Source organism: Rhinoraja longicauda, chromosome 6 (genome assembly GCF_053455715.1).
Source record: "Rhinoraja longicauda isolate Sanriku21f chromosome 6, sRhiLon1.1, whole genome shotgun sequence".
Classification (NCBI taxonomy): Eukaryota; Metazoa; Chordata; class Chondrichthyes; order Rajiformes; family Arhynchobatidae; genus Rhinoraja; species Rhinoraja longicauda.
This window is the reverse complement of record NC_135958.1, coordinates 61,513,869-61,539,817: the sequence shown is the minus strand read 5'-3', so window position 1 is coordinate 61,539,817 and position 25,949 is coordinate 61,513,869. Positions and strand designations below refer to the sequence as shown.

Below are 25,949 nucleotides of genomic sequence, written 5' to 3'. Positions count from 1 at the left end.
GTATAAAGTAAAGGGCAGATATGAATTGTACATGAGCATCATGGAACACTTCCTATGTGTAAGAGTGCGGCCAGGAATAGAGGCCCAATTGCATAATTTCCTTGTAATGTTTGGGAAGAAACTAGAAAGTATTCATGTTCATGTGCTAGGGGCAGAATTAGGCCATTTGGCCCATCAAGTCTACTTAGCATTCAATCATGGCTGATCTATCTCTCCCTCCTAACCCCATTCTCCTGCCTTCCCCCCCCCCCCCCCCCCCCCCCCCATAACCCCTGAAACCTGTACTTATCAAAAATTCAAATATCTGGCTTAAAAATATCAATTGACTGCCTCCACAGCTTTCTGTGGCTATGAATTCTACAGATTCACCAAAATTCCTCCTAATCTTCCTAAAGGAATGTTCTTTAATTCTGAGGCTATGACCTCTGGTCCTAGACTCTCCCACTGGTGGCAATATCCTCTCTGGGCCTTTCACTATTCAGCAAGTTTCAAAGAGGTCCCGCCTCATCCTTCTAAACTGCAACGAGTAGAGGGCCCAGTGTTGTCAAATGCTCATCATATGGGATCATTCCTGTAAACCTCCTCTAGACCCTCTCCAAAGCCAGCACATCCTCAGATATGGACCCAAACTTGCTCACAATACTCCAGATGTGGCCTGATCAGTGCCTTCTCGAGCCTCAGCATAACATCCCTGTTTTTGCATTCTAGTCCTCTTGAAATAAATGATAGCATTGCGTTTGCCTTCCTTACTACCAATTCGACTTGCAAATTAGCTTTTTGGGAATCCTGTACCAGCACTCCCAAGTCCTTTTGCACCTCTGAATTTTGAACTACATTGGAATGGCATTGAGGCAAAAAAACATTTCTATAATTTTCCTAATGTGTTATATGACACACGTTACATTAAAAATTGTTTCTGTTTGGTGTACAGTTTTGGTCTAATTTGAGGAAGGACATCCTTGTAATTGAGACAGTGCAGCATAGGTTCACGAGATTGATCCCTGGGATGGCGGAACTGACATATGAGGAAAGATTGAAAAAACTGGGCTTGTATTCACTGGAGTTTAGAAGGATGAGAGGGGATCTTATAGAAACATATAAAATTATAAAAGGACTGGACAAGCTAGATGCAGGAAAAATGTTCCCAATGTTGGACGAGTCCAGAACCAGGGGCCACAGTCTTAGAATAAAGGGGGGGCCATTTAAAACTGAGGTGAGAAAAACCTTTTTCACCCAGATAGTTGTGAACTTGTGGAAAAGAGACTACAGACTTTGGTTATTGAGTAGAACTACTCGTGGAAAAAGCATACTCAAAAAACTGAGTGAAGAAGGGTCTCGACCCAAAACGTCACCCATTCCTTCTCTCCCGAGATGCTGCCTGACCTGCTGAGTTACTCCAGCATTTTGTGAATAAAAACCTTCGATTTGTACCAGCATCTGCAGTTATCTTCTTGTACTCAAAAAACAAACTGGTACATAAATTTAAACACTCTTGACTTCTCGTCCCTCGATGAAGAAGGTTAACATCAACCAGTCACTCCCAGAAACATGTTTAGTTTTGAGTGTGACTCTTCCCTCTGAGTCAGAAACAGTGTGTTCAGGATCCACACCAGATAAGGATACAACCATCAAGACTGAGTTTAGGAATGCTGTCTGACTGGATTTGTGGTCTGTGGGATGAGTCATTACACTGAGCCAGTATCTCTACCCTTTCCCTGACACTGTTGAATCTAGAGAGTGCGTAGGAAGGAACTGCAGATGCTGGTTTAAACCAAAGATAGACACAAAAAACTGGAGTAACTCAGTGGGTCAGACAACATCTCTGGAGAGAAGGAATAGGTGACTTTTCAGGTCAAGACCCTTCTTCAGACCTTTTTCTGTTCTATCTGGAGAACTGGGTTATCCCCAGTTTTTTAGCCAGTATTTGTTCCTTGGTTGATACTACTCAAACACATTATTTAGTCATTATCACTTGGTTGTTTAGACATTTTGTTGTTGCCCAAAGTAACTTCCAAGCTTCAAACATTTCAACATGTTACTACATTGTAATGGCTGTAACGCACAAGATAGTTGTGAAGGATGCCATGAAAATGTTTCATCTGAAGGCAATTTGGCAAATGCTGGGGATATTCAGCATCTATTGAGAGAGAAACCGTTAAGGTTTTGAGTTAATGATCTTCCATTAGAATTGTATTCTATATTATCTGCCTTGCATGTACCCCACTGGGCTGAATCCATCCTGTCTGGCCATGTTTCTTGAGCTTAAGGAAAGAGGGATTAGCTTTGGGCAGAAGCTAAGTATCTTTGCAGTCCTGCTTTCCCCGAACCCACCAAAATCTACACTTTTGCTCCCAATCACTCTCATGCAAGCCCCTACCAGTAAAGATTCCCAGGATTAGGGATTAGTTCTTCATTTGTTTCAGGAAATGGGCATCATCATATTGTACCTGTATGGGGGGGGGGGGATAGAGGAAAGTTGACCAGCTCAGTGTTTTGCATATGATTGCATCTGCCATATTCCAAAAAAAAAAATGCTTGTAGAAATTTATTTTGAGCTGCCAAGTAATCCCCAGTAATAATTACTACAGGCTAGTCAGCAGTAGGAAATGGATAATTTTGTTACAAACCCAGTCTCAGTGCTCCATCTCCACTGAAGGCCACTTTCTAACCATTGCCAGAGCTGGTTGTCAGCCTGAATCTCCAACTGTCAACTCAGTTTCTCCCCCTGCAAGTTCTGCTTGATAGGCTGTTCATTTTATGCTTTGTATGTTAATCCACCCAGACAAGGGTTTGTGTGGTGTGGTGAGGTGTGGCGAAAGTGAAAGTCTTGCCTTCAGCAGAACCACAGGCACAAAGACTCAGCACGCAAAAATATTAATTGGACATAACCACACGCACACAATTTCTGAAAGAAATTGGAATAAACAAGAAAAGAAATACATTGGTGCAAAACACAATTCGCAAAATAAATAAGAAAGAAAAATATGTCGTGCTTTCCTTTTGCAGTGGATGGCATAGATTTTCAGGTTCCAGTCATCTCATCCCTCCCCCAAAAGTACAGAGGTTCGACAGGACCATGTCCCATCCTTGATATTCTCCTGTGGTATTCCCTCCATTAGAGGGGAAAAGGGGTGTTCATTAAAATCTGCAGAGCGTTCAGCTTCATGTACATCTCCCCATTGGGGGGCCGCCAGGAACAAAAGGGACAATTGCAAATTTGTAACGCTACATTGTAACTTTGATGGCACCCAATATGCGGTGACCTTTTGCATACATGTGTATGCAACACAAAGAATCTCACTGTGACATGTGACACATAGAATCATAGAGTGATACAGTGTGGAAACAGGCCCTTCGGCCCAACTCGCCCACACCGGTCAACAATGTCCAAGCTACACTAGTCCCACTTGCCTGCGCTTGGTCCATATCCCTCCAACCCTGTCCTATCCATGTACCTGTCTAACTGTTTCTTAAACGATGGGATAGTCCCAGCTTCAACTACCTCCTCTGGCAGCTTGTTCCATACACCCACCACCCTCTGTGTGAAAAAGGTACCCCTTGTACTCCGATTAAATCTTTTCCCCTTCACCTTGAACCTATGTCCTCTAATCCTCGATTTCCCTACTATGAGCAAAAGACTGCATCTAACTGATCAATTCCTCTCATGATTTTGCATACCTCTAAGATATCCCCTCAGCATCCTGCGCTCCATGGAATAGAGACCCAACTCCCTATAAGCCCACACCCTCTAGTCCCGGCAACATCCATGTAAATCTTTTCTCAAGCTTGACAATATCTTTCCTCTAACATGGTGCCCAGAACTGAACACAATATTCTAAATGTGGTCTCACCAACGTCTTATACACCTGCAACATGACCTCCCAACCTCTAAACTCAATACTCTGACTGATGAAGGCCAAAGTGCCAAAAGCCTTTTTGACCACCTTATCTAACTGTGACTCGACCTAAGAAGGAACAATGCACCTGTACTCCTAGATCCCTCTGCTCTACAACACTACCCAGAGATCTACAATTTACTGTGTAGGTCCTGCCCTTGTTCAATGTTCCAAAATGCAACATTTCACATTTCTCTGTATTAAATTCCATCAACCGTTCCTCTGCCCACCTGGCCAAATGATCCAAATCCTCCTACAATCATTCACAACCATCTTCACTATCTGCAATACCACTAACTTTTGGATCACCAGCAAACTTGCTAATCTTGCCCTGTATGTTCTCATCCAAATCATTGATGTAGATGACAAACAGCAACGGGCCCAGCACCGAACCCCGAGACACACCACTATTCACAGGCATCCTGTCTGAGAGGCAACATTCCACCGGTACCCTCTGTTTCCTTGCAGGGAGCCAATTTGCTATCCATTCAGCTATCTCTCCTTGGTTCCATGTGATCTAACCTTCAAGAGCAGCCTACCGTGGGAACCTTGTCGAAAGCCTTACTGAAGTCTATGTACACAGCATCTACAGCTGTGCTCTCATCAACCGTTTTGGTCATGTCTTCAAAAAAATCAATCAGATTTGTGAGACACGACCTCCCACATACAAAACCACACTGAATATCTCCAATCAGCCCTTGTCCATCCAAATGCCTGTATAACCTATCCCTCAGAATACTCTCCAGTAATTTACTAACTACAGATGCTAAGCTCACCGGCCTATAGTTTCCAGCATTTTCCCTGCAACCCTTCTTGAAAAGAGGCACAACATTTGGCGCCCTCCAGTCATCCGGCACCTCTCCTGTATTTAAGGACAACTCGTAAATTTCAACCAGGGCTCCCGCAGTTTCCTCTCTAGTTTTCCGCAATGTCCTCGGATATATCAGATCATGGCCTGGAGATTTGTCTACCTTCAAACACGATAAAACTTTCAGTACTTCTTCGATAGTAACCCTGACTGCTCTCAAGACATAGTGACTGCTCCAATTTCCTCTGTCCTTCTGTCTTTCTCCTCAGTAAATATAGAGGAGAAATATTCATTTAGGACCTTGCCCATCTCCTGTGGCTCCACACAAAGGTGACCGCTTTGATTCCTGAGAGGTCCCACTCTCTATAGTTACCCTTTTCCTCCTTATGTATTTATAAAATCTTTTCAGATTGTCCTTAATGCTACCCGTCAGAACTATCTCCTGGCCCCTTTTTGCCCTTCTGATTTCCTTTTTTAGTTTACTCCTTAGTTCCAGAAACTCCTCCATGGATGCACTTGATCCCAGCAGCCTATACCTGTTCCATGCACCCTTCTTGTTTTTGACTAACGTCTCAATTTCCCTCGTCAGCCAAGCTCTAACACGTGATAAAGGATAATTTCAGACAACATGTGATAATAAAGTATCATCCATTCACATGATTGGGTAGTCCGTAACCACAATCAAGCATGGGCTAGTTTTCGGTGAATAAGACGGGTACTGAGTGATGGCAGCACCATCACCAAAACTCATAGTTTGCAAAACCTGAGTGAGAGCATGAAATTCGTGCTGCATAAAATTGCTGAATCATGAACAAAAATGCAGCCTGAAAGATATTTCTCTTTTTATTGAGAGAACTTTACATTGTATCAATAAATGTGCATGATGCCTTGGGTTCTGATTTTGTGGCCCAATAGCTGCAACAACACTGTTTGGCAGAATAGATTTTTTACAGTTTGATATTTATGTTTTTATGCTCAAACATTGCCACAGTTGTTGAGAACATACTGACTGGTTGTAGCTCGAATGCCCAGAGGCAAAGGGGACTTTTGAGAGTGGTAGACACTGTCTTTTCCTTTTGTGTAGGAAGGAACTGCAGATGCTGGTTTAAACCGAAGATAGACACAAAAAACTGGAGTAACTCAGCGAGACAAGCAGCACATCTGGAGAGAAGGAATGGGTGATGTTTCGGATCGAGACCCTTCCTCAGACTCACCCATTCCTTCTCTCCACAGATGCTGCCTGTCCCGCTGAGTTACTCCAGCATTTTGTGTCTATCTTCGGTTTAAACCAGCATCTGCGATTCCTTCCTACACTACATGTCAGAGTCAGAATCAGAATCAGAATTACCTTTATTGTCATCCAAAAAACCCCAAGTCTTTTGGACGAGATTCCGTCACCCACAGTCCATCAATAAGAGCAATAAAATAAGCAATTACACACTCAACCACAAACCAACACAAAACAAAAAAAGAAATATATATATATATATATATATATTTTTTTTTTTTTGTGTGATTCTGTGTTGGTCTTCACTGTTCCAGTTGTCCCTCAAATGCCCGCCTAAAAGAGAGTAGTGCAGTGGAAATAATATTGTTGACCAAAGATAATAGAGACTGCGCTGCACTGCTGCTGGTTTCGAAGAAGTTCGCGTTCAGTGGGCGCCGTACGTTTTGTCCGCGCGCGGGCCCGTCGCGGGCCGGGTAAGTGCCCGGATGTGGGCGGGGTCACTTCTCTCTCTCGCTCGCTCTCGCTGGCGGCCGAGCTCAAGGTAGGCGGCGGGCAGCGGCCATCCACCATCCGTCGCCATCGTCCCTCCCGCAGCGTCCGCTCCGGCCATCCGCCATCCAGGCCGACGGCCGGGGTCCCGGGTCGCCCGATCCCCTGCGTCTGGCGCGGAACCCGACCCCGGGGGGCGGGAAGGGGGTGATAACCGCAGCCGATCTCTCCCACTGACCGCCCCTGTTTTCTTCTTGCAGTGACAGCCGACAGTCCGTGCCCGCGCCATCTCGTCGCCATGGTAAGTCCCGGTGTGGAATGGATCCGCGCCTGTGCTGGGCTGTGGGAGCGGCGGCCGCGACCTTCGTCGCCTCTCCGGTTCGACCCCGGGGCAAGGAGGGCCGAGGCCTCAGCCGCAGACAGCCGGTGATCCACAGGGTTAAACTGTCATGTGCACCGGCAATAGACCGGCTGTAGCTTCACAGTTAACGCAATAACACATATAAATATATTCTTATGTATGTGTAATATATGTGTACACATATGTATGTATAATATATGTGTATATATTTTAAAAAGCAGTAGATTTATAAATACAAATATATGTAGGATAAATATATAATAACGATTGGTAATACTAAATAACCAGAGCTTAATAGTGTAAAACCACAGTTATGCTACATGGAAAAGACTGAAGAAGGATCCTGACCTGAAATGTCACCTGTCCATGTTCTCCAGTGATGCTGCTGAGTTACTCTGCACTTTGTGTTTTCTTTGTAAACCAGCATCTGCAGTTCCTTGTTTCTCCATGGAACGGTACACACTGGAACAGGCCTTTCGGCCCACAATGTCCGTGCAGGTCATGACAATAGACAATAGGTGCCGGAGGAGGTCATTCGGCTCTTCGAGCCAGCACCGCCATTCAATGTGATCATATCATATATATATACAGCCGGAAACAGGCCTTTTCGGCCCTCCAATTCCGTGCCGCCCAGCGATCCCCGCACATTAACACTATCCTACACCCACTAGGGACAATTTTTTTTTTTTTACATTTACCCAGCCAATTAACCTACATACCTGTACGGCTGACGCCAAGATGCACAAATTTCTGCTTGTATGTGACGCATATCCATGTGCCCATACAAAAAAAACCTTAAATCCCACTATTATATCTGCCTCCCCCACCATCCCTGTCAGCATATTCCAGGCAACTTGCCATCCTCTACAAAAAAAACTTGTCCTGTGCATCTCCTTTAAAATGTGCCCGTCTCACTTTAACTATATGTCCTCTTGTCTCTTGAAATTTTCACCCTGGGAAAAGGGTTCAAACTGTCTACACTATCTCTGCCCCTCATAATTTTATATACTTGTATTGGGTCTCCCTACAACCTCTGACTTTCCAGAGGAAAAAAATCCAAGTTTGTCTAAACTTTCCTTGTCATTAGTACCCTCTAATCCAGACAAAAATATTCTGGTAAACACAGACACAAAATGCTCAGTGGGTCAGCATCATCTCTCGAAAGGGACGACTCGACCTGAAACATCGCCCATTCCTTCTAACCAGAGATGTTGCCTGTCACGCTGAGTTACTCCAGCATTTTGCCTGTCTTCAGCATCTCTTGAGAAAATGGATAGGTGATGTTTTGGGTCAGGATCCTTTTTATTACATATTTACAACATTCCGGTAAACCTTTCGAAAGCCTCCACGTACTTCCAGAACTGCGTATAATAATGATAAGTGCAGCCGAGCCAAAGTTTTATAAAGCTGCAACATAACTTCCAGGCTCTTATACTCAATGCTTGGACTGATGGTTTATTGGCTCACCTTGTCCATGCTGACCTATTTGTGTAATCCCATTTGCCTCAGAGCCCTCTAAACCTTTCCGATCCATATATCTATCCAAATGTCTTTAAAAAGTCATTATTGTATTGGCTTCCTATAGCGTTGTTGGTTCAACAATATACCACAGGATTGGAAGTTTAACTCGACTCACGGGGAGTTTGGAGGCGAAGTGCAACAAGGTGCTGGGAAAGATTGAGAATAGTATTGGGACCAAATATTTGGCTTAGTTGACTATACAGCACAGAAACAGGTTCATTGGCTCACCCTGTCCATGCTGACCTATTTGTGTAATCCCATTTGCCTCAGAGCCCTCTAAACTTTTCCGATCCATATATCTATCCAAATGTCTTTAAAAAGTCATTATTGTATTGACCAGATGGTATCCATATTCCAATCGCCTTGCCAGTTGCTGGGAAGTGAGTGAGAACCTGAAGAACTCTCCCCTAAGCCACAGTGCAGTGGAGAAACTGGGGGGGGGCAGATACATATGTGGCTGGGCTGTCCCTCCCCATGGATGAGCTGGCTCAGTTGACATCTGTCTGGTTGAGGCCTAGCGATGGCACCTCACCATTTATTTTATAATCTAACAGGCAGTAATCATTGAAGGGAACTGGCAATTCTAATGTACGGCCATTGAAGTTTAGTTTAGAAATATAGCGCGGAAATAGGCCCTTTGGCCCTCCTGCGCGAGATAACCACTTATGAGGTGTTTGCGCAGTAATCAACCAGAACCAAGTGGATTTCTGTGGTCCGTTTAATTTGAGGAGAACATTCCCTTCCAACGGTCAGCAATCCCTGCACACTAACCTACACATATCATCATATCATATATCATATACATACAGCCGGAAACAGGCCTTTTCGGCCCACCAAGTCCGTGCCGCCCAGTGATCCCCGTACACTAACACTATCCTACACATACTAGGGACGATTTACAATTATACCAAGACAATTAGCCTACAAACTTGTATGTTTTTGGAGTGTGGGAGGAAACCAGAGCTTCCCGGAGAAAACCCATGCAGGTCGCGGGGAGAATTTACAAACTCCGGACAGATGAGCACCCGTAGTCAGGATTGAACTTGGGTCTCCGGAACTGTAAGGTAGCAACTCTACTGCTGCGCCACCGTGCTGCCCTTGTGTGTGGCAGGAGTATGTGTGTAGGACATTGATGTGAACATGCAGAACTCATTGGTCACCTCGTGCACAACATATGTGATGTACTCAGACTTTTATGAGCTGCTTTTGATGGGTTTCTGATGGCAGTGGATACATGCACTGCAGAGCCAGTGACCATCATGGACAATCCCTCAGATTTAGCGGAGCAAATCCGAGATGATCAGTGATGGGATTGGAGAACATAAAATAATTACACATTGTGTGCAAGTAGTTTCACTTTCCCAACATCTTTTTATATTGATTTAATGTTGTCTTCCAGTGCTTATAGCTAAGTTGTTCATTAGCTGACATTCTGTACTTGGAAGCTGTTGTTGGAATCACACCCATACACAGGAGTAACAACTCATTGTTTTATTGTAACACAAGCAGAGGAAACATTACATGCTATTGTCTCCGTAGTCAGTATCAAGTCTGCTGTGAGACAGTGGAAGGCAGCTTACATAGTCCAGATAGGAACAAAGATCCGGACTGGATCACATGTGGAATGTGCAGCATGCATAATAAGTGATTATTAGTCTGAAGAAGGGTCTCGACCCGAAAGGTCGCCCATTCCTTCTCTCCTGAGATGCTGCCTGACCTGCTGAGTTACCCCAGAATTTTGTGAAATAAATACCTTCGATTTGTACCTGCATCTGCAGTTATTTTCTTACAATAAGTGATTATATATATAATATATATATATATATAATATATATATATATATATAATATATATATATATATATAGTGATTACACATATAGTGAAGGCGATCTAATATGGTAGATCTGCAGAAGCCATGAGGGTCAGCCTTATTCGAAGTAAAATTCCAGATACTGGAAAGGTGACTTTTTTAACGTTTGTAGATTATAGTCATTGTAGCATTTCTACGGAAAGTTCATTCGAAGATGTGGAATCAATGTGAATGTTGGTAATGACACCCAATGGCTGCATCCCAGCCATCTTGATGTCTTGTCTCATTTTTAGTATTGTTGAGCTGCGCTATCCTCCGATCTTGCTGAGTTCGAAGCCAGCATTTGCCACAAATTTCATCCACCTTCCTGGCCATGGTGAACTTCCTGGTCTTGAACTAGCTGACTTGTAACCTTCTAAGGAAGGGTCCTTGACCTGAACCATTAACTGATTTATTTTCCTGCTTTACTAGATAAATTCTTCCAGCATTTTCTGTTTTTGTGTTTTGGTCAAAGTGAGTCATTTGAGAGCTTGTTTAATGCTGTTAGACCCAAAAGGCTGGAAAAACAGAGGTTTAGGCAATACCTCTGGAGAGAAGGAATGGGTGATTTTTTGGGTCGAGACCCTTTTTCAGTCAGTCAGGGGAAAGGGAAATGAGGGAGATATAGACAGATATAGAGAGATAACGAACAAATGAGTGAATGAAAGATACGCAATGTTCAGTCATCTGTTGGTTTATGGGCTTGATGTTGATTTTTGGCTTGATTATTTTTCTATGACTAGCGAATTAAGAGATTACATTTTTACACAAAAATGAGTGTTTCACATAGATATGCAACGTTTCCTTTAATGTCCATGACCATCATTGATTGTTTTGGGAGAAACAAAAAAAAGCATCTTAATATATGACTAATATTGTTACACCTTTGCTGCTTTGTGCACCAGGTCACTGATTCATTTCACAGTTTAGTGTCTGAAGTCAGAACAATATCTTGATTTTAAAGTTTTGGAACGTGGAGTCCTGAATAGGCAAGAGGAGAGAATGACTCCTGAAATCGATTCTTGAAATCTTTAACACTGTTTTGTAATCGTAATCATAATCGTAATTTATTAGCCAAGTATGTTTTGCAACATATGAGGAATTTGGTTTGTCATACAGTCATACCAAAAAAGCAACAAGACACCCAACTACAGAAAAATTTGACATAAACATCCATCGCAGCGGCTCCTCCACATTCCCTGATGTGATGGAAAGCTTTTTTTTCCTCCCACGGTCGGGGGAGTCTAATCATCTGCAGCCACGTTCGAGCTCCCGCATCGGGATGGTCGAAACTCCTGCGGCTTGGAGTCCCCCAAACCAGGGACCGTGAACGTTGCAAATTTAAAGTCCACAGGTTGCAGCACCAAAGGCAGACCCCTGGCAAAGGGATCGCCAGCTCACGACGTTAAAGTCCACAGGCTCTGCTGTTTTGGAGCTCGAGAAGTCCCAAACATGAGGCCGTCAGCTCCATGATGTTAGGCCACAGTGCAGACAGAGATACGACTCGGAAAAAGTTGCATCTCCGAGGAAAGAGATAAAAAAGTTCCCCCCCCCCACAAATATAAAACTAAAGATAAACTAAAACATACATTTTACAACAAACTAAAAATACAAAGAATGAAAAAGACGAAGACAGACCGTTAGCAAGGCAGCCCCCTAGTGGTTTTTAGTGGGAGTAATATTTTTGTACTTCAGTGTGAACATTTCAAACATTAATTTTACTTTTTGTACTCTGACAGCCTCGAATGATTGCTGAAATCAAAGACTTCTTGCTGACAGCAAGAAGAAAGGACGCAAAATGTAAGTGAATTTAAAATCATTTTATAAATTGTGGGATTCAAAATTAAGTTACAGGAACGGAATACAATACAAGGATGAAATTACACTCGATGTGGTAAATCAGAATCTAATCTGTTTGGGGTATTATGTCAGAGCTCAACATGTTGTCTATAATAAATGTCTTGAGTTAGATATAACAGGCATAGTACTCCAGGTGCTGGAAGCATAAAATAAAACTGCAAAATGCTTAGGATAAAAATGTTTGGCCAATCAGGCTGTATCGGTGGAGAAAGGGTTAATATTTTGAGCTAATGGCCCATAACAATTGAGATAAAATTTGGACTTTAGGAGAATTATGCTATTGAGCAGGAAAGTAAAATTGAAGGTGAAAAGCCATTCATTATCCCACAGTTTATGGGGGGTGTATGATGTGTAGCTACATTTCCACTGGTGGCGCCACCAGCATTGGCTGCCTCGCCAACACTCTGTCCTTTCTTCTGTTTTTGTTATTTTAAGTATGTGTTAAAAGTGTGTTTCAGTGATCCTTGGTTTTATGGGGGGGGGGAGTTGGGGGAAACCTTTTTTCAATCTCTTGCCTCGACGGAGATGCGTTTTTTTTTCTGTATCGTATCTCCGTCCCCACTGCGACTTAACATCAAGGAATTGGTGACCTTTCCTGGAGACCAGCCCAGCGCTTCATGCAGCACGGACTTTAACATCGCGGAGCTGCGATCGACTGGAGAGCTCCAACCGTGGGGCGTGTGGACTTTAACATCGCAAAGCACGCTGTCTCTGGCAAGAAGTGGCCGACTCGGGAACTCCATGCCGCGGAGAGAGTTTCAACCGCCCCGACGTGGGAGTTTCGATCATCCCGACTCGAGGGCTTGGACCGTCTGTCGGAGGCCTCGACTGCGGATGATTCAACAGCCCCGACCGCGCGAGAACAAAGAGGAAGTTGATTGAACTTTATTACCCTCCATCACAGTGAGGAATGTGGAATCTGCTGTGGTGGATGCTTATGTTAAATTTTATTTTAGGTGGCTATGTGTCTTGTTGCTTTATACTTATGGCTTTATGGTAACTCAAATTCACTGTGCCTCATGGTACATGTGACAATAAATTCATCTCGAAATCTTGAATTTTATCAAGTGGTAACTTTTTACTATTTAAATAGATATTTCTATTCATCTTTTGCAATAAAAAATATAATGTTGGAGAGACTTAGCAGATTGAGCAGTATTTGAGAAGAAAGAAACTGAATGTTATTTTCTGTGAGTTATCTTCAATTCTAACCATTTTATTGACCAGAAACATTAAACTTTCTCTTTCCGTTGCTGTGGCCTGCCGACTGCCTCTGGCATTTTCAGGTTATTTTAACTTTATAGCACATGCAGGTTTTGATTTTTGACCAACTGGGCAGAGTTGTGAACTATCAGTTTCTCTCTCTCCCTCGTCAAAGTCTTTCATGGTGTGTTGTACATTTACACACATGCTTGATTCTTAATATTGGAATGCTTCCATAAAGATTACTTTGTCAACTATTTAAAGAACTTGCCTATTTTGTTTTACATAGCTGTGAAAATCAAGAAGAACAAAGACAATGTAAAATTTAAAGTGCGGTGCAGTAGGTATCTGTACACACTTGTCATCACAGACAAGGAAAAGGCTGAAAAACTCAAACAGTCCCTGCCCCCAGGTAAGCAGTTTGCAAATTGTATGGGTTGGGTAATGAGAAGGGCAGCTTGGCTGGTTGTCACACTTGGTGCAATGTGCCTGAACAAAGCAGGGCGGCACGGTAGCGCAGCGGTAGAGTTGCTGCTTTACAGCGAATGCCGCGCCGGAGACTCAGGTTCGATCCTGACTACGGGTGCTGTACTGTAAGGAGTTTGTACGTTCTCCCCGTGACCTGCGTGGGTTTTCTCCGAGATCTTCGGTTTCCTCCCACACTCCAAAGACGTACAGGTATGTAGGTTAATTGACTGGGTATATGTAAAAATTGTCCCTAGTGTGTGTAGGATAGTGTTAGTGTGCGGGGATCACTGGGCGGTGCGGACTTGGTGGGCCGAAAAGGCCTGTTTCCGCGCTGTATCTGAAATATGAAAAAATATGAAAAAAGCACTGTAGTTTAAACAGCAGTATATTAAGGTCGAGTTCAATTTCTTCAAGCATGTTCGCCATAGGTAAGGGGGCTGTTTAAATGAATGTGCACATGGATGGGAATACCCTTTTGGAATATAAAATTCATATCTCAGATTTTACACAGATTGAGCAACACATTTGAGTGACTGGGAGGTAAAGGTGATTCCTCAGGCTACATACAAAGATCAAGTTGTGCAGTGTCTGTGAGGAATTTAGGATGATTTATCTGTATATTTTGATGTCTGTTTTCTATTTTAAAACTACCTTATGGACTAGTGTACTTGGGTGAAGCTGTCCCTTTGGTGTTACTGGTCAGAGTTGAAATTTAGCTACATTTTAAATCTCCATATTGAAGTAGGAAATGTGTTTCTGTTCAAAGTGATCATTAATGGTCACGTGTTCGGTGAAGTATTGAGATTATTGTTATTTCCACATTCCTCTAATCTTGTTTTTTTTCTTTCAACCAGGTTTGGCTGTCAAAGAACTCAAGTGAGCAGCTGCAATTCCAATGTTCAGATTTTATTGAAATAAAACAAATGGTGAAATGCTCCTGTGGTACTTGTTATTTTTCAATCGCCAAAGTGCAAATGATCTGTTGATGTTGGGTATGTATTTGAATAATACGTTGGGTTTTAGATGTACGCTGGAAGACTCGTTATGTTCCAGTCCCACTCCAATTTCTTGAACATGAAAATTGAAGCCAATATTCAGTGCACTGTTGAACGAGTCCTTTGGGCTGAGCTTTCCTACTCTTTGGGAATGTAGATACCATGACATTACTTTGAAGAAACATAGGCAACTTGGCCTTGGTGACTTTACACTGTCCTCCATGAGGGAGAGGCATGGGCTTCCTGCAGATACCAAGGCCCTCTTTTTTTGTCACAGAATTATAAGGCAACTGAACAGTCCTCTCACCAACTAGTGCGACCTGACCTCCCATCTACATTATTGGAGTCCTTTGAACTATCTTTTATCAGACATTCTCTTATACTAAATATTGTACCTTTTATCCGCATCTGTACACTGTGGACGGCTTGATTTTAATCATGTATAGTCTTTGACTGGATATCACACAACAAATAGCTTTTCACTGTGCTATGATACACATGACAATAATAATTTAAACAGCATGGACACAGGCCCTTTGGCCCCATCTCAGGTAGTCCCATTTGCCCATGTTCGGCCCATATCCCTCTAAGCCTTTCCTATCCAAATATACCCGTACAAATCTCTTAAATGTTGTTATTGTACCTACCTCTACTACTTCCGGCAGCTTGTTCCATATACCCACCACCCTCCATGTAAAAAAACTGCTCCTCAGGTGCCGATTCAATTTTTCCCCTCTTATTTTAAACCTATGCTCTCTAGTTCTTGATTCTCCTATCCAAGGAAAAACACTACATATTCACCCTATCTATTTCCCTCATGATTTTATCCATCTCTATTGTACACCCGCAATTAGACATAAGTATACTCTATAATGTTCTAAAATATGCAAGTGTTAATAAATATGCAAAAGGAAATTATATTGGGTAACAAACTATTCTGAAACTTGGAGGCAATAATAGGTTTTAAATTGCAAGCCAGGGGCTGCGCGAACAAAGGCAGCTCTGCACAGCAGGACATCTGACCTAAGTGGTCAGTAAACTGATAGCCATCTGTAGATAATGATTGGTTCTTCAATGTGGGCATATATACAGCACTTATAGGAAACAATTCAAGATGGGGCCTGGTCTGACCTTGTGAGTGTGGAATCACAGGTAGCAAATCAGTGGTGGGTGGCTGGCTGGAACGCGTTGCCAGAGGTGCTGGTGGAAACAGATATGATAGTGGTGTTTCAGAGGTGTTAAGATAGGCGCATGGATCAAGTGCAGGCAGGGATTAACCAAGTAATCTTGTTTGGCACAGCTGTTATGGGCTGAAGGGCCTGTTACTGTACTGTTCTGCTTTATGATTATATGTACATGTAAGCCTATGTATATTTGTGACCCAGGTTACAAAACTAATCAGGTTTTTTTTCTGTACAAATACCCAGTTTGTAAACAGTTAAATATGACGAAGATGTCTCCTTGTGTCATTATTTTAGTTGGTGTGCATGGACAACATCCCTCAACTTTAATGTTTGAAAGCATCATGACTGACATTTGCTGAAGGAATAGGTCCTAGATTTTATACACTGTTAAAACATGGCTTTTCTACTAACAAACCTAACACAACCAGTCTTAAAATTCTTTTTGACAATATGCTTTTGATTTTGACCAGAAATGTCACCAATCAATGTTCTTCAGAGATATTATCTGATCTGCTGAGTTATTCCAGGACTTTGAAACCTTTTGTCGAAACCAGCATCTGTAGTTCCTTATTTCCACATTTTGCAGGATGCTTTTGGTGCCCAGTAGATGGCAGCAAATGCAGCTTATGTTAAAGATGAAATCTAGTTTCGTTTATTACAGTCACATGTACCGCCGAGGTACAGTGAAAAGCTTTTGTTTGCGTGCTATCCAGTCAACAAAAAGACTACATTAATACAATCAATCCGTCCACAGTGCATAGATAAAGGGTACAACATCAACCATTATATTTTACTGTCTACAAAATCCAGGTGCAGGTGTTCAATTAGAAATAGCTGCTGTAAACAATTGAAAAAGTTATAAGCTGACAACCTGGAGGTATGTTCTTTAATTTTCGTAGTCTATGCTGGTGCGGTAAATTCATGTATAATTTAAATTGGTTTAAATCTTATGTGCCCTCATTTTTAAATTGTTTTGCAAACATGGCCTCCTCTTGTGGAACTTTTTTCCTTTGGGGGTTGATTGTGGTCAGAAATGTATAAGAGCTGTATATTGGCTCATTGTTGCCAACCCAAACCAGCTTAAGGTGAGAAGGGAAAGGTTTAAAAGGGACATGAGGGGGCAACTTATTCCACATAAGAAGATGGTGCGAATATGGAACAAGCTGCCAGAACATTGATCATCCAAAATTTTCCAGTCCTCTAAGCAGTTCCTACAGATAGAAGGGTAGAAAATATAGCTCAATATTTTAATAGAGGGAAGGGAAAAAACAACGTTTACTGCCTTGCATCAGTGGCAGGGAAAATGCTTGAACAAAGCCAGTGTGGATTTTGAAAGGGAAACAAATCTGTAGTTGTTTGATGGTGGAATAGTTAAGGAAGAACCAATGAAAGTGATCTATTTGGATTTTCAGAAGGATTTTGATAAAGTCGCACATGAATGTTTGCGAAATGTAATCCGCTGGGATTGGGGATATTTTGGAGAAGAAATAATAATATTATATAATATTAGAATAAATGTGTCTCTTACTGTGCGCGTGGGTGTGGTGGTGTGATGGTGATAGGGTACTGGTGAGTGGTGGGGTAACGGTGAGCGGTGGGGTGATGGGGACCGGAGTGGTGGGATGAAGGTGATAGGGTACTGGTGAGCGGTGGGATAACTGATGGGGACTGTTGAGTGGTGGGTTGACTGTGAGTGGTGGAGGAATCAGTGCTTGTGCATCCACTGTTCATAATATATGTTAATGATTAGGATGAGGAAACTAGATGTTTCATTTTCAAGTCTACCAATGACAACACTGGAGGATGCACATCTCTGATTTGTTTTTTGAAATGTTGGATGAGTGGACAAATGATGATACTTTATTCTCATGTACTTAGTACTGTGAAATTCTTCGTTTTGCATACTATACACACAGTATGTAAAGAGTCGACAGGTATAGGGCGCTGACAGAGTTACAAAGGTATTCAATATCGTCCCCATGGTCCTTCTTTGCTCTTGGATGTTCATGCCATGGGGGACTGCCGAGCAGGTTTACTGGACTGAATCTTGTTAGGGCAGTCTGCCATGAGCAATGGGATCAATTGGGACCCTATTCACAGGTGGTTAGAAGAATAAGGGGGGATATGACAGAAATATATAACATTATTATAACTACACCAATAGACCTGATGGTGGGAGGATGTTCCTGGTGGCTCAGGGTGCTATGCCATCTAGGCAAAATGATTATTTTTCCACCCAGAAGCTATGAACCGGTGGAGCGCTTCACCACAGAGAGCTGTGGAGACCAAGTTATTTAAGATCTTCACCAAGGAGATGGATGTGTTCCTCAATGCAACGGTGATCAAAGGGTGATAGGCACAAAAAGCTGGGGTCAGACAGCAACTCTGGAGAAAAGGAATAGGTGACGTTTCGGATCGAGACCCTTCAGGTTTAAAACGGCATCTGCAGATCCTTCCCTCACTGATCAAAGGGAGTAGGGAGTAATTGGTCTGAAGATGCTGAAGTCACAATTACTCGTGTCCCACTCCAGACTCTGGTTTCTATGTTTGGGAGAAAACGTCGAGGCAAGAGGTTGGTCAATGTATTGTACTTGCTGCGCGCTGTTAAAGGGCCGCCTGCTTTTATCTGGCAGCGTGGACCTGCACATGGACTTGCACATGGTACCTCCGCTACATCGACGACTGCATTGGTGCTACCTCTTGCACCCATGCAGAACTCACTGACTTCATACACTTCACCTCCAATTTCCATCCTGCCCTTAAATATACCTGGACTATCTCTGACATCTCCCTCCCGTTTCTGGACCTCACCATCTCCATCACAGGAGACAGACTAGTGACGGACATTTACTACAAGCCCACCGACTCGCACAGCTATCTGGACTACACTTCTTCCCACCCGGTCCCCTGCAAAAAGTCTATCCCATACTCCCAATTCCTCCGTCTACGCCGCATCTGCGCCCGAGATGAGGTGTTTCAGACTAGGGCTTCCAAGATGTCCTCGTTCTTCAGAAAACGGGGCTTCCCCTCCTCCATTATAGATGAGGCTCTCACTAGGGTCTTTTCTACATCCCGCAGCTCCGCTCTTGCTCCCCCTCCCCCCACTCGCAACAAGGACAGGATCCCCCTCGTTCTCACCTTCCACCCTATCAACCAGCGGATCCAACATATCATCCACCAACATTTCCGTCACCTACAACGGGACCCCCACCACTGGCCATATCTTCCCATCCCCTCCCCTCTCTGCGTTCCGCAGAGACCGTTCCCTCCGTAACTCCCTGGTCCACTCGTCCCTTCCTACCCAAACCACCCCAACCCCGGGCACTTTCCCTTGCAACCGCACGAGATGCAACACCTGTTCCTTTACCTCCCCCCTCAACTCCGTCAAAGGACCCAAACAGTCTTTCCAGGTGAGACAGAGGTTCACCTGCACCTCCTCCAACCTCATCTATTGCATCCGCTGCTCTAGATGTCAACTTATTTATATCGGCGAAACCAAGCGCAGGCTCGGCGATCGCTTCGCTGAACACCTGCGCTCGGTCCGCATTAACGCAACTGATCTCCCGGTGGCCCAGCACTTTTACACCCCTCCCATTCCCAGTCTGACCTCTCTGTCATGGGCCTCCTCCAGTGCCATAGTGAGGCCCGCTGGAAATTGGAGGAGCAGCACCTCATATTTCGCCTGGGCAGTTTGCAGCCCGGTGGTATGAACGTCGACTTCTCCAACTTCAGATAGTTCCTCTGTCCCTCCCTTCCCCTCCTCCTTCCCAGATCTCCCTCTATCTTCCTGTCTCCACCTATATCCTTCCTTTGTCCCACCCCCGACATCAGTCTGAAGAAGGGTCTCGACCCGAAACGTCACCCATTCCTTCTCTCCCGAGATGCTGCCTGACCTGCTGAGTTACTCCAGCATTTTGTGAATAAATCGATTTGTACCAGCATCTGCAGTTATTTTCTTATATTATGACCTGCACATGGACTTGCACATGCACATGGACTTGCACATGCACATGGACTTGCACATGGACATGGACTTGCACATGGACATGGACTTGCACATGGACATGGAACTGCACATGGACATGCACGGACCTGCACATGGACATAGACATGCAGATGCACATGGACCTGCACATGGACATGGCTTGTGCCCGGGCTCCGTGCAAGAGATCAGAACCTTGCCGGCGCGCGCGCTACCGCCAGTGGGCGCGCGGGGCAGCCGCCGGGCGGGGACGCGCCTCGGACGCGCGCTGCCGCTGACTGAGAGCGACCGGTCGGAGTTGGAGCTGCTGCCGGGGCCCGGGGTGGGGGAGAGACCGGGGGTCGGGCCGCTGCCGCCACCGCCGCCATGGCGTCCCGCTTCGACTACATCGCGCCGTGGTGGACCTACTGGCTGCACAACTTCCCGCACTTCAACCTCCGCCTGCAGCCGGGGGACGGAGCCTTCCGCCCGCAGGAACCGGACTACCAGCAGGTCAGCGTGGGCCTTGCCCTTCGCCCCCCGCCCACACCTCCTTAACCCCCCCTAACCCCCCCCCACCCCACCACCCTCCTCAATCCCTCCCCTCACTTCCATCCCTCACCCGTACTCTTACCCCCTCACACACCCACACCCCCTCCCTCACCCATTACCCACCCCCATACCGCCCCAACCTGACAACTTCAGACCCCCTCCTCAATCCCACGCTGCTCCATCTTCACTCATCCAGTCCCCTCCTTCGGCTCCCCTCTTGGCCCTCTCTGCCTAAGCTTCCCCTTTGCCACTCCTCCCTCCCTCTCCTCCCTCACAGTCCTACCATCCTGTCCCACTCATTCTCCGCCCGAATCCTTGAACTGCCAGACTCCCAACTCTGCCCCTTTCCCTGAACAATCATTCCCTATTTGCCTGAATCCTGACCCCCCCTTTCCATTCCGCTGCCAATTCCTCCCGCTGTACCTCTCTTGCCTCACACCTTCCATCGCTACTCCTCTTTGACTTCAGTCTCCCCATTAACTTTCTTCATTTTCCACTCTTTGTTTCCCCTCCTGTCTATAGTTTTCTTTCCTGCTCTTCCCATCTCTGTCCGCTCTGAAAAGCTGTCTTTGTTCAGAAGGGCCTCTATCATTTTTCACTTTCCTGCATGATTTCCAAGCAGCTGTTTTAGTGTACTTTAAGTAAAGCTGTATTGGCTGGGTTGAAAGGACGGAAACGTATGGAGAAATCTGACGACTTCCAGTGATGACAAGAGTCTCTTTCCATGTCATCCTGTTTGGGCAAATGGGTGACCAACAGTGGTGTAAAGTCAGAAGATAAGGAAATTGCAGACAATCCACAGTGCAGAGCTAATGTGTGTAACATAGAAAAAAGGTGCAAGAGGAGGCTATTCAGCCCTTCGAGCCAGCACCACCATTCATTATGATCATGGCTGATCATCCACAATCAATAACCCGTGCTGCCTTCTCCCCATGCCCCTTGATTCCGCTAGCCCCAAGAGCTCTATCTAACTCTCTTTTAAATGCATCCAGTTAATTGGCCTCCACTGCCTTCTGCGGCAGAGAATTTCACAAATTCTGGGTGAAAAAGTTTTTTCTCATCTCTGTTTTAAATGCCCTCTCCTTTATTCTTAGACTGTGGCCCCTGGTTCTGGACTCCCCCAACATTGGGAACATTTTTCCTGCTTTTATAATTTTATATGTCCAGTGGTAGCTGACCATTCGGCCTCAGAGTCAGTGTTCCCGCAGCAGTGACTATAAGGAGTAAGTCCGCATCTCCGACTGAACTAAACCTCAAATTGTTTCCAAAAAGATTTAAAAAACAAAATGTGCTGTGATATCTATAACTAACATAGGTTTTTAAAATGTTACTTTACAAGAAGCCTTAATGTAAGAACTTGAAATATATTGCAATACTGTTTAAAACAAAATTAATAAACAAAGGTTTTAAATTTAGGTTTACCAGAATGATGCTTGGCAGTATTAGGTACAAGAAGAGACTTTTTATACTTTAGACACACAGCGTGGAAATTGGCTCCTCGGCCCACTGTGTCCACGCTGACCAGCAATCATCCCATTAACATTCTCCTACACACTAGGGAGAATCTTTTTTACAGTTTACCAAAGTAAATTAACCAACAAACCTGTACGTCTTTGGAATGTGGGAGGCGACCGGAGCACCCAGACAAAACCTTGTAAAACTCCGTATAGATAGCACCCATAGACAGCAACTCAACCGCTGCACCACTGTAACCCCAACACGGACGTTGGACAGACTTGGATTGTTTTCTCTGGAACCCAAGAGGTTGTGGGGAGACCATATAGAAGTGTATAAAATTATGAGAGACAGAGAGAGAGTAGGCTGTCAGTAGCCTTTTTCCCAGGATGGAAAAATCAAAGGCTAGAGGGCAGAGCTTTAAAAGTAAAACTTCAGACTGATTGGGATGGGGGTGGGGGTAAGTGGAATGTAGGTGGAAAGGGAGGAGGAGGAGGGAAATAGGTGAATCAAGTGGGGTACGGGGAAAGGGGTGTGCAGGGGATGGAGGGGGTTTGTAGTGAGGTAGAATTGGCGAATCAATCATCCCTATGGGTTGCCAGCTACAGTAACTGAGCGGAAAATGAGATGTTGTTTCTCCAGTTTGCATGTGGCCTCACTAGCAAGTGAGGCTCAGGACCGAAAGGTCATTATGGGCAGGGATTGGGAGTTAAAATGATTAGAAATCGGGAAATCCAATAGGCCTTGGCGGATTGAGTGCCAATGTTTGGCAAAACGGTCTCTGAGTCTATGCTTGGTTTTGCTGATGTCCACGAGACCATATCGGAAACACCGGAGGCAATAAATGAGGTTAGAGAAGATGCACGTGATCCTCTGTCTTCCATGGAAGGACTGCTGGGCAAAGTTAAAAAATAATGTGCGGGACAAGTATTTTTACATAGAGGGTGGTGAGTGCCTGGAACGGGCTTCTGGGAATGGTGCCTGAGGTAGATACTGTATGATAGTGGTGTTTAAGAGACTTTTTGAAGGCACATCGATATGCATGGAATAGAGGGAAAATGGATTATTGGTAGGTAGATAAGATTTGGTCTTGGCATCTTCTGCACAGACATAGTGTGCCGAAGGGTCTGCTCCTGTGTTGTTCTATGATCTATAAAGTGATCAGCCTCCCAGTAATTTCCTGGTACAATTTACCCCTGCAAGTGCTGACAGTTTTGGGACTTCCGTGTGAGTGAACAGATCCATGTCTTGCGGGTCGATGTCTGCTGGCCATCTCACAGCTGCAGTCTGCCTGGAGTCCAGCAGTGGAGCAGGAACTTGCCGGCATTTCTCGGCATTTGCTCGAGGGAATTGCTTCTCAGATCATGCGCCAAGTTAAACCTGGCACAGTATCTGGCTGCTCATTCATCTGGACAGTAATTGTCGGGCTGCCAAGGATCAAGATAAGAAGGCTAAATTGTATATTTGTCACTTAAACGTTTCAGTATTTAAATGGATTTATTTCATGGATTTAACATATTTTAATTTTAAAATTAATTTTCTTTTTTTTACTGGTTTTGTGTGTCTGAAAGTCGAGAGGATTTGAATCATTCAAAGAGCCTTCTCTGCTTTGATAGATGGCAGAACTGGGGTGGGATTTTATTTTCAAAAAAGGTTTCACGAGCTCAAGACTAGTTCCGGCCCACCCACATCAACCGATAACATCTTGTTGGGCCCTGCCGATGCTCACAGCTTTGCTGCTTGTTTCCCAGGAGGGCGCACTCCGGATAAAGTGCAGATGATGTCAGGATGCTTGGGGATACACAGCGAGAGAGGGTGGCTCCTAAATCCAAGCTGGGAATCTTTGCCCATTGTGGTGGCTCTTAGACCAATGAAGTATATAAAATTATGAGAGACATAGATAGGCTAGACGGTCAGAACTTTTTTCCCAGAAGGAAATGTCAAATACCAGAGGGCATAGATTTAAAGTGACAAAAGGGGAAATATTTAAAGGAGATGTGCCCGGCAAGTTTTTGTTATGCAGAAAGTGGTGCATAACAAAGTGGTGCCTGGAACATCTGGTCAGGAGGGTTTTAGATAGATGCATGGAAGTGCAGGGAATAGGGATATGGATCACATGGAGACTGGGGCGATTAGTTTAACTTAGGCGGCATGGTGGCGCAGCGGTAGAGTTGCTGCCTTACAGCGAATGCAGCGCCGGAGACTCGGGTTCGATCCTGACTACGGGCGCTGTCTGTATGGAGTTTGTACGTTATCCCCGTGACCTGCGTGGGTTTTCTCCGAGATCTTTGGTTTCCTCCCACACTCCAAAGACGTACAGGTATGTAGGTTAATTGGCTGGGCAAATGTAAAAATTGTCCCTAGAGGGTGTAGGATAGTGTTAGTGTGCGGGGATCGCTGGGCGGCGCGGCCCTGGTGGGCCGAAAGGCCTGTTTCTGCGCTGTATCTCTAAATCTAAATCTAAACTTGGCATCATGATTGTATTGGCGGGCATTGTGAGCTCAAGGGCCTGATTCTGTGCAATGCTGTTCTATGATCTATGTTTTTCAATGGCTTTAAAATATAACACACATTGGCATTGAACACCCTGCACCCTAGCAAATAGCATGGTGATGTCAATGCCATGAATATTTTAATACTTACCAAAAGTCTACTTAGCATTTAGAGACACAAGGAACTACAGATGCTAAGTGCTGGAGGATCTAAGCTGGTCAGGCAGCATCTATGGAAGGAATACACAGATGCTATTCTGGAAGTCAGTACTCTTTTTCACACTGAACAAGTTGGGGGAAGAAGAAAGGGGATAGCATAGGAGATTTCTCCCCCTCCCCCCTCCCCCCCCCCCCATCCCTCCCCCCCACCCCTCCCCCCCCCCCCCCCCCCCCACACATAGTTCCATCAGTCTAAAGAGGGTCTCAACTCTAAATGTCTGTCCATTACCTCCACAATGCTGCCTGACCAAACTTGCTGAGAACCTCTGGCCCTTTGTTTTGCACTCATAACGTGGACTTGAGTGTTTGGGCTTTGGATGGCTTTAGCAATGCTGAGGGACACACCCATGTCATGGTTGTCAGCAAATGTCCTACACTCATTAGTTCATAAGTGATAGGAGCAAATGTTATCCCACTTTTTAAGAAAGGAGGGAGAGAAAAAACGGGTAATTATAGACCAGTTAGTCCGACATCAGTGGTGGGGAAGATGCTGGAGTCAATTATAAAAGACGAAATTGCTGAGCATTTGAATAGCAGTAACGGGATCATTCCGAGTCAGCATGGATTTACGAAGGGGAAATCATGCTTGACAAATCTACTGGAATTTTTTGAGGATGTAACTAGGAAAATTGACAAGGGAGAGTCAGTGGATGTGGTGTACCTCGACTTTCAGAAAGCCTTCGACAAGGTCCCACATAGGAGATTAGTGGGCAAAATTAGGGCACATGGTATTGGGGGTAGGGTACTGACATGGATAGAAAATTGGTTGACAGACAGAAAGCAAAGAGTGGGGATAAATGGGTCCCTTTCGGAATGGCAGGCAGTGACCAGTGGGGTACCGCAAGGTTCGGTGCTGGGACCCCAGCTATTTACGATATACATTAATGACTTAGACGAAGGGATTAAAAGTACCATGAGCAAATTTGCAGATGATACTAAGTTGGGGGGTAGTGTGAATTGTGAGGAAGATGCAATAAGGCTGCAGGGTGACTTGGACAGGTTGTGTGAGTGGGCGGATACATGGCAGATGCAGTTTAATGTAGATAAGTGTGAGGTTATTCACTTTGGAAGTAAGAATAGAAAGGCAGATTATTATCTGAATGGTGTCAAGTTAGGAGGAGGGGGAGTTCAACGAGATCTGGGTGTCCTAGTGCATCAGTCAATGAAAGGAAGCATGCAGGTACAGCAGGCAGTGAAGAAAGCCAATGGAATGTTGGCCTTCGTAACAAGAGGAGTTGAGTATAGGAGCAAAGAGGTCCTTCTACAGTTGTACCGGGCCCTGGTGAGACCGCACCTGGAGTACTGTGTGCAGTTTTGGTCTCCAAATTTGAGGAAGGATATTCTTGCTATGGAGGGCGTGCAGCGTAGGTTCACTAGGTTAATTCCCGGAATGGCGGGACTGTCGTA

General features: G+C 44.6%; 2 protein-coding genes across 5 annotated transcripts in view; both read left to right on the top strand.

Annotated features, from left to right (window-relative positions):
• Window positions 1-6,384: 6,384 nt before the first annotated feature.
• Window positions 6,385-14,620, top strand: rpl38 (ribosomal protein L38). Its single transcript, XM_078401124.1, has 5 exons — window positions 6,385-6,473; window positions 6,682-6,722; window positions 11,893-11,953; window positions 13,506-13,628; window positions 14,539-14,620. The coding sequence occupies exons 2-5, from the start codon at window positions 6,720-6,722 to the stop codon at window positions 14,562-14,564; spliced, it is 213 nt and encodes a 70-aa protein (XP_078257250.1). The 5' UTR covers window positions 6,385-6,473; window positions 6,682-6,719; the 3' UTR covers window positions 14,565-14,620.
• A 5,508-nt stretch (window positions 14,621-20,128) lies between these two features.
• ttyh2 (tweety family member 2) overlaps window positions 20,129-25,949 on the top strand; it is a 66,508-nt gene continuing 60,687 nt past the window's right edge. For all 4 annotated transcript variants that reach the window (XM_078401121.1, XM_078401120.1, XM_078401123.1 and 1 more), the window contains exon 1: window positions 20,129-20,337. In XM_078401121.1, the coding sequence (XP_078257247.1) occupies window positions 20,212-20,337 (126 nt within the window). In that variant the 5' untranslated portion in view covers window positions 20,129-20,211. The remainder of the gene's footprint in view (window positions 20,338-25,949) is intronic.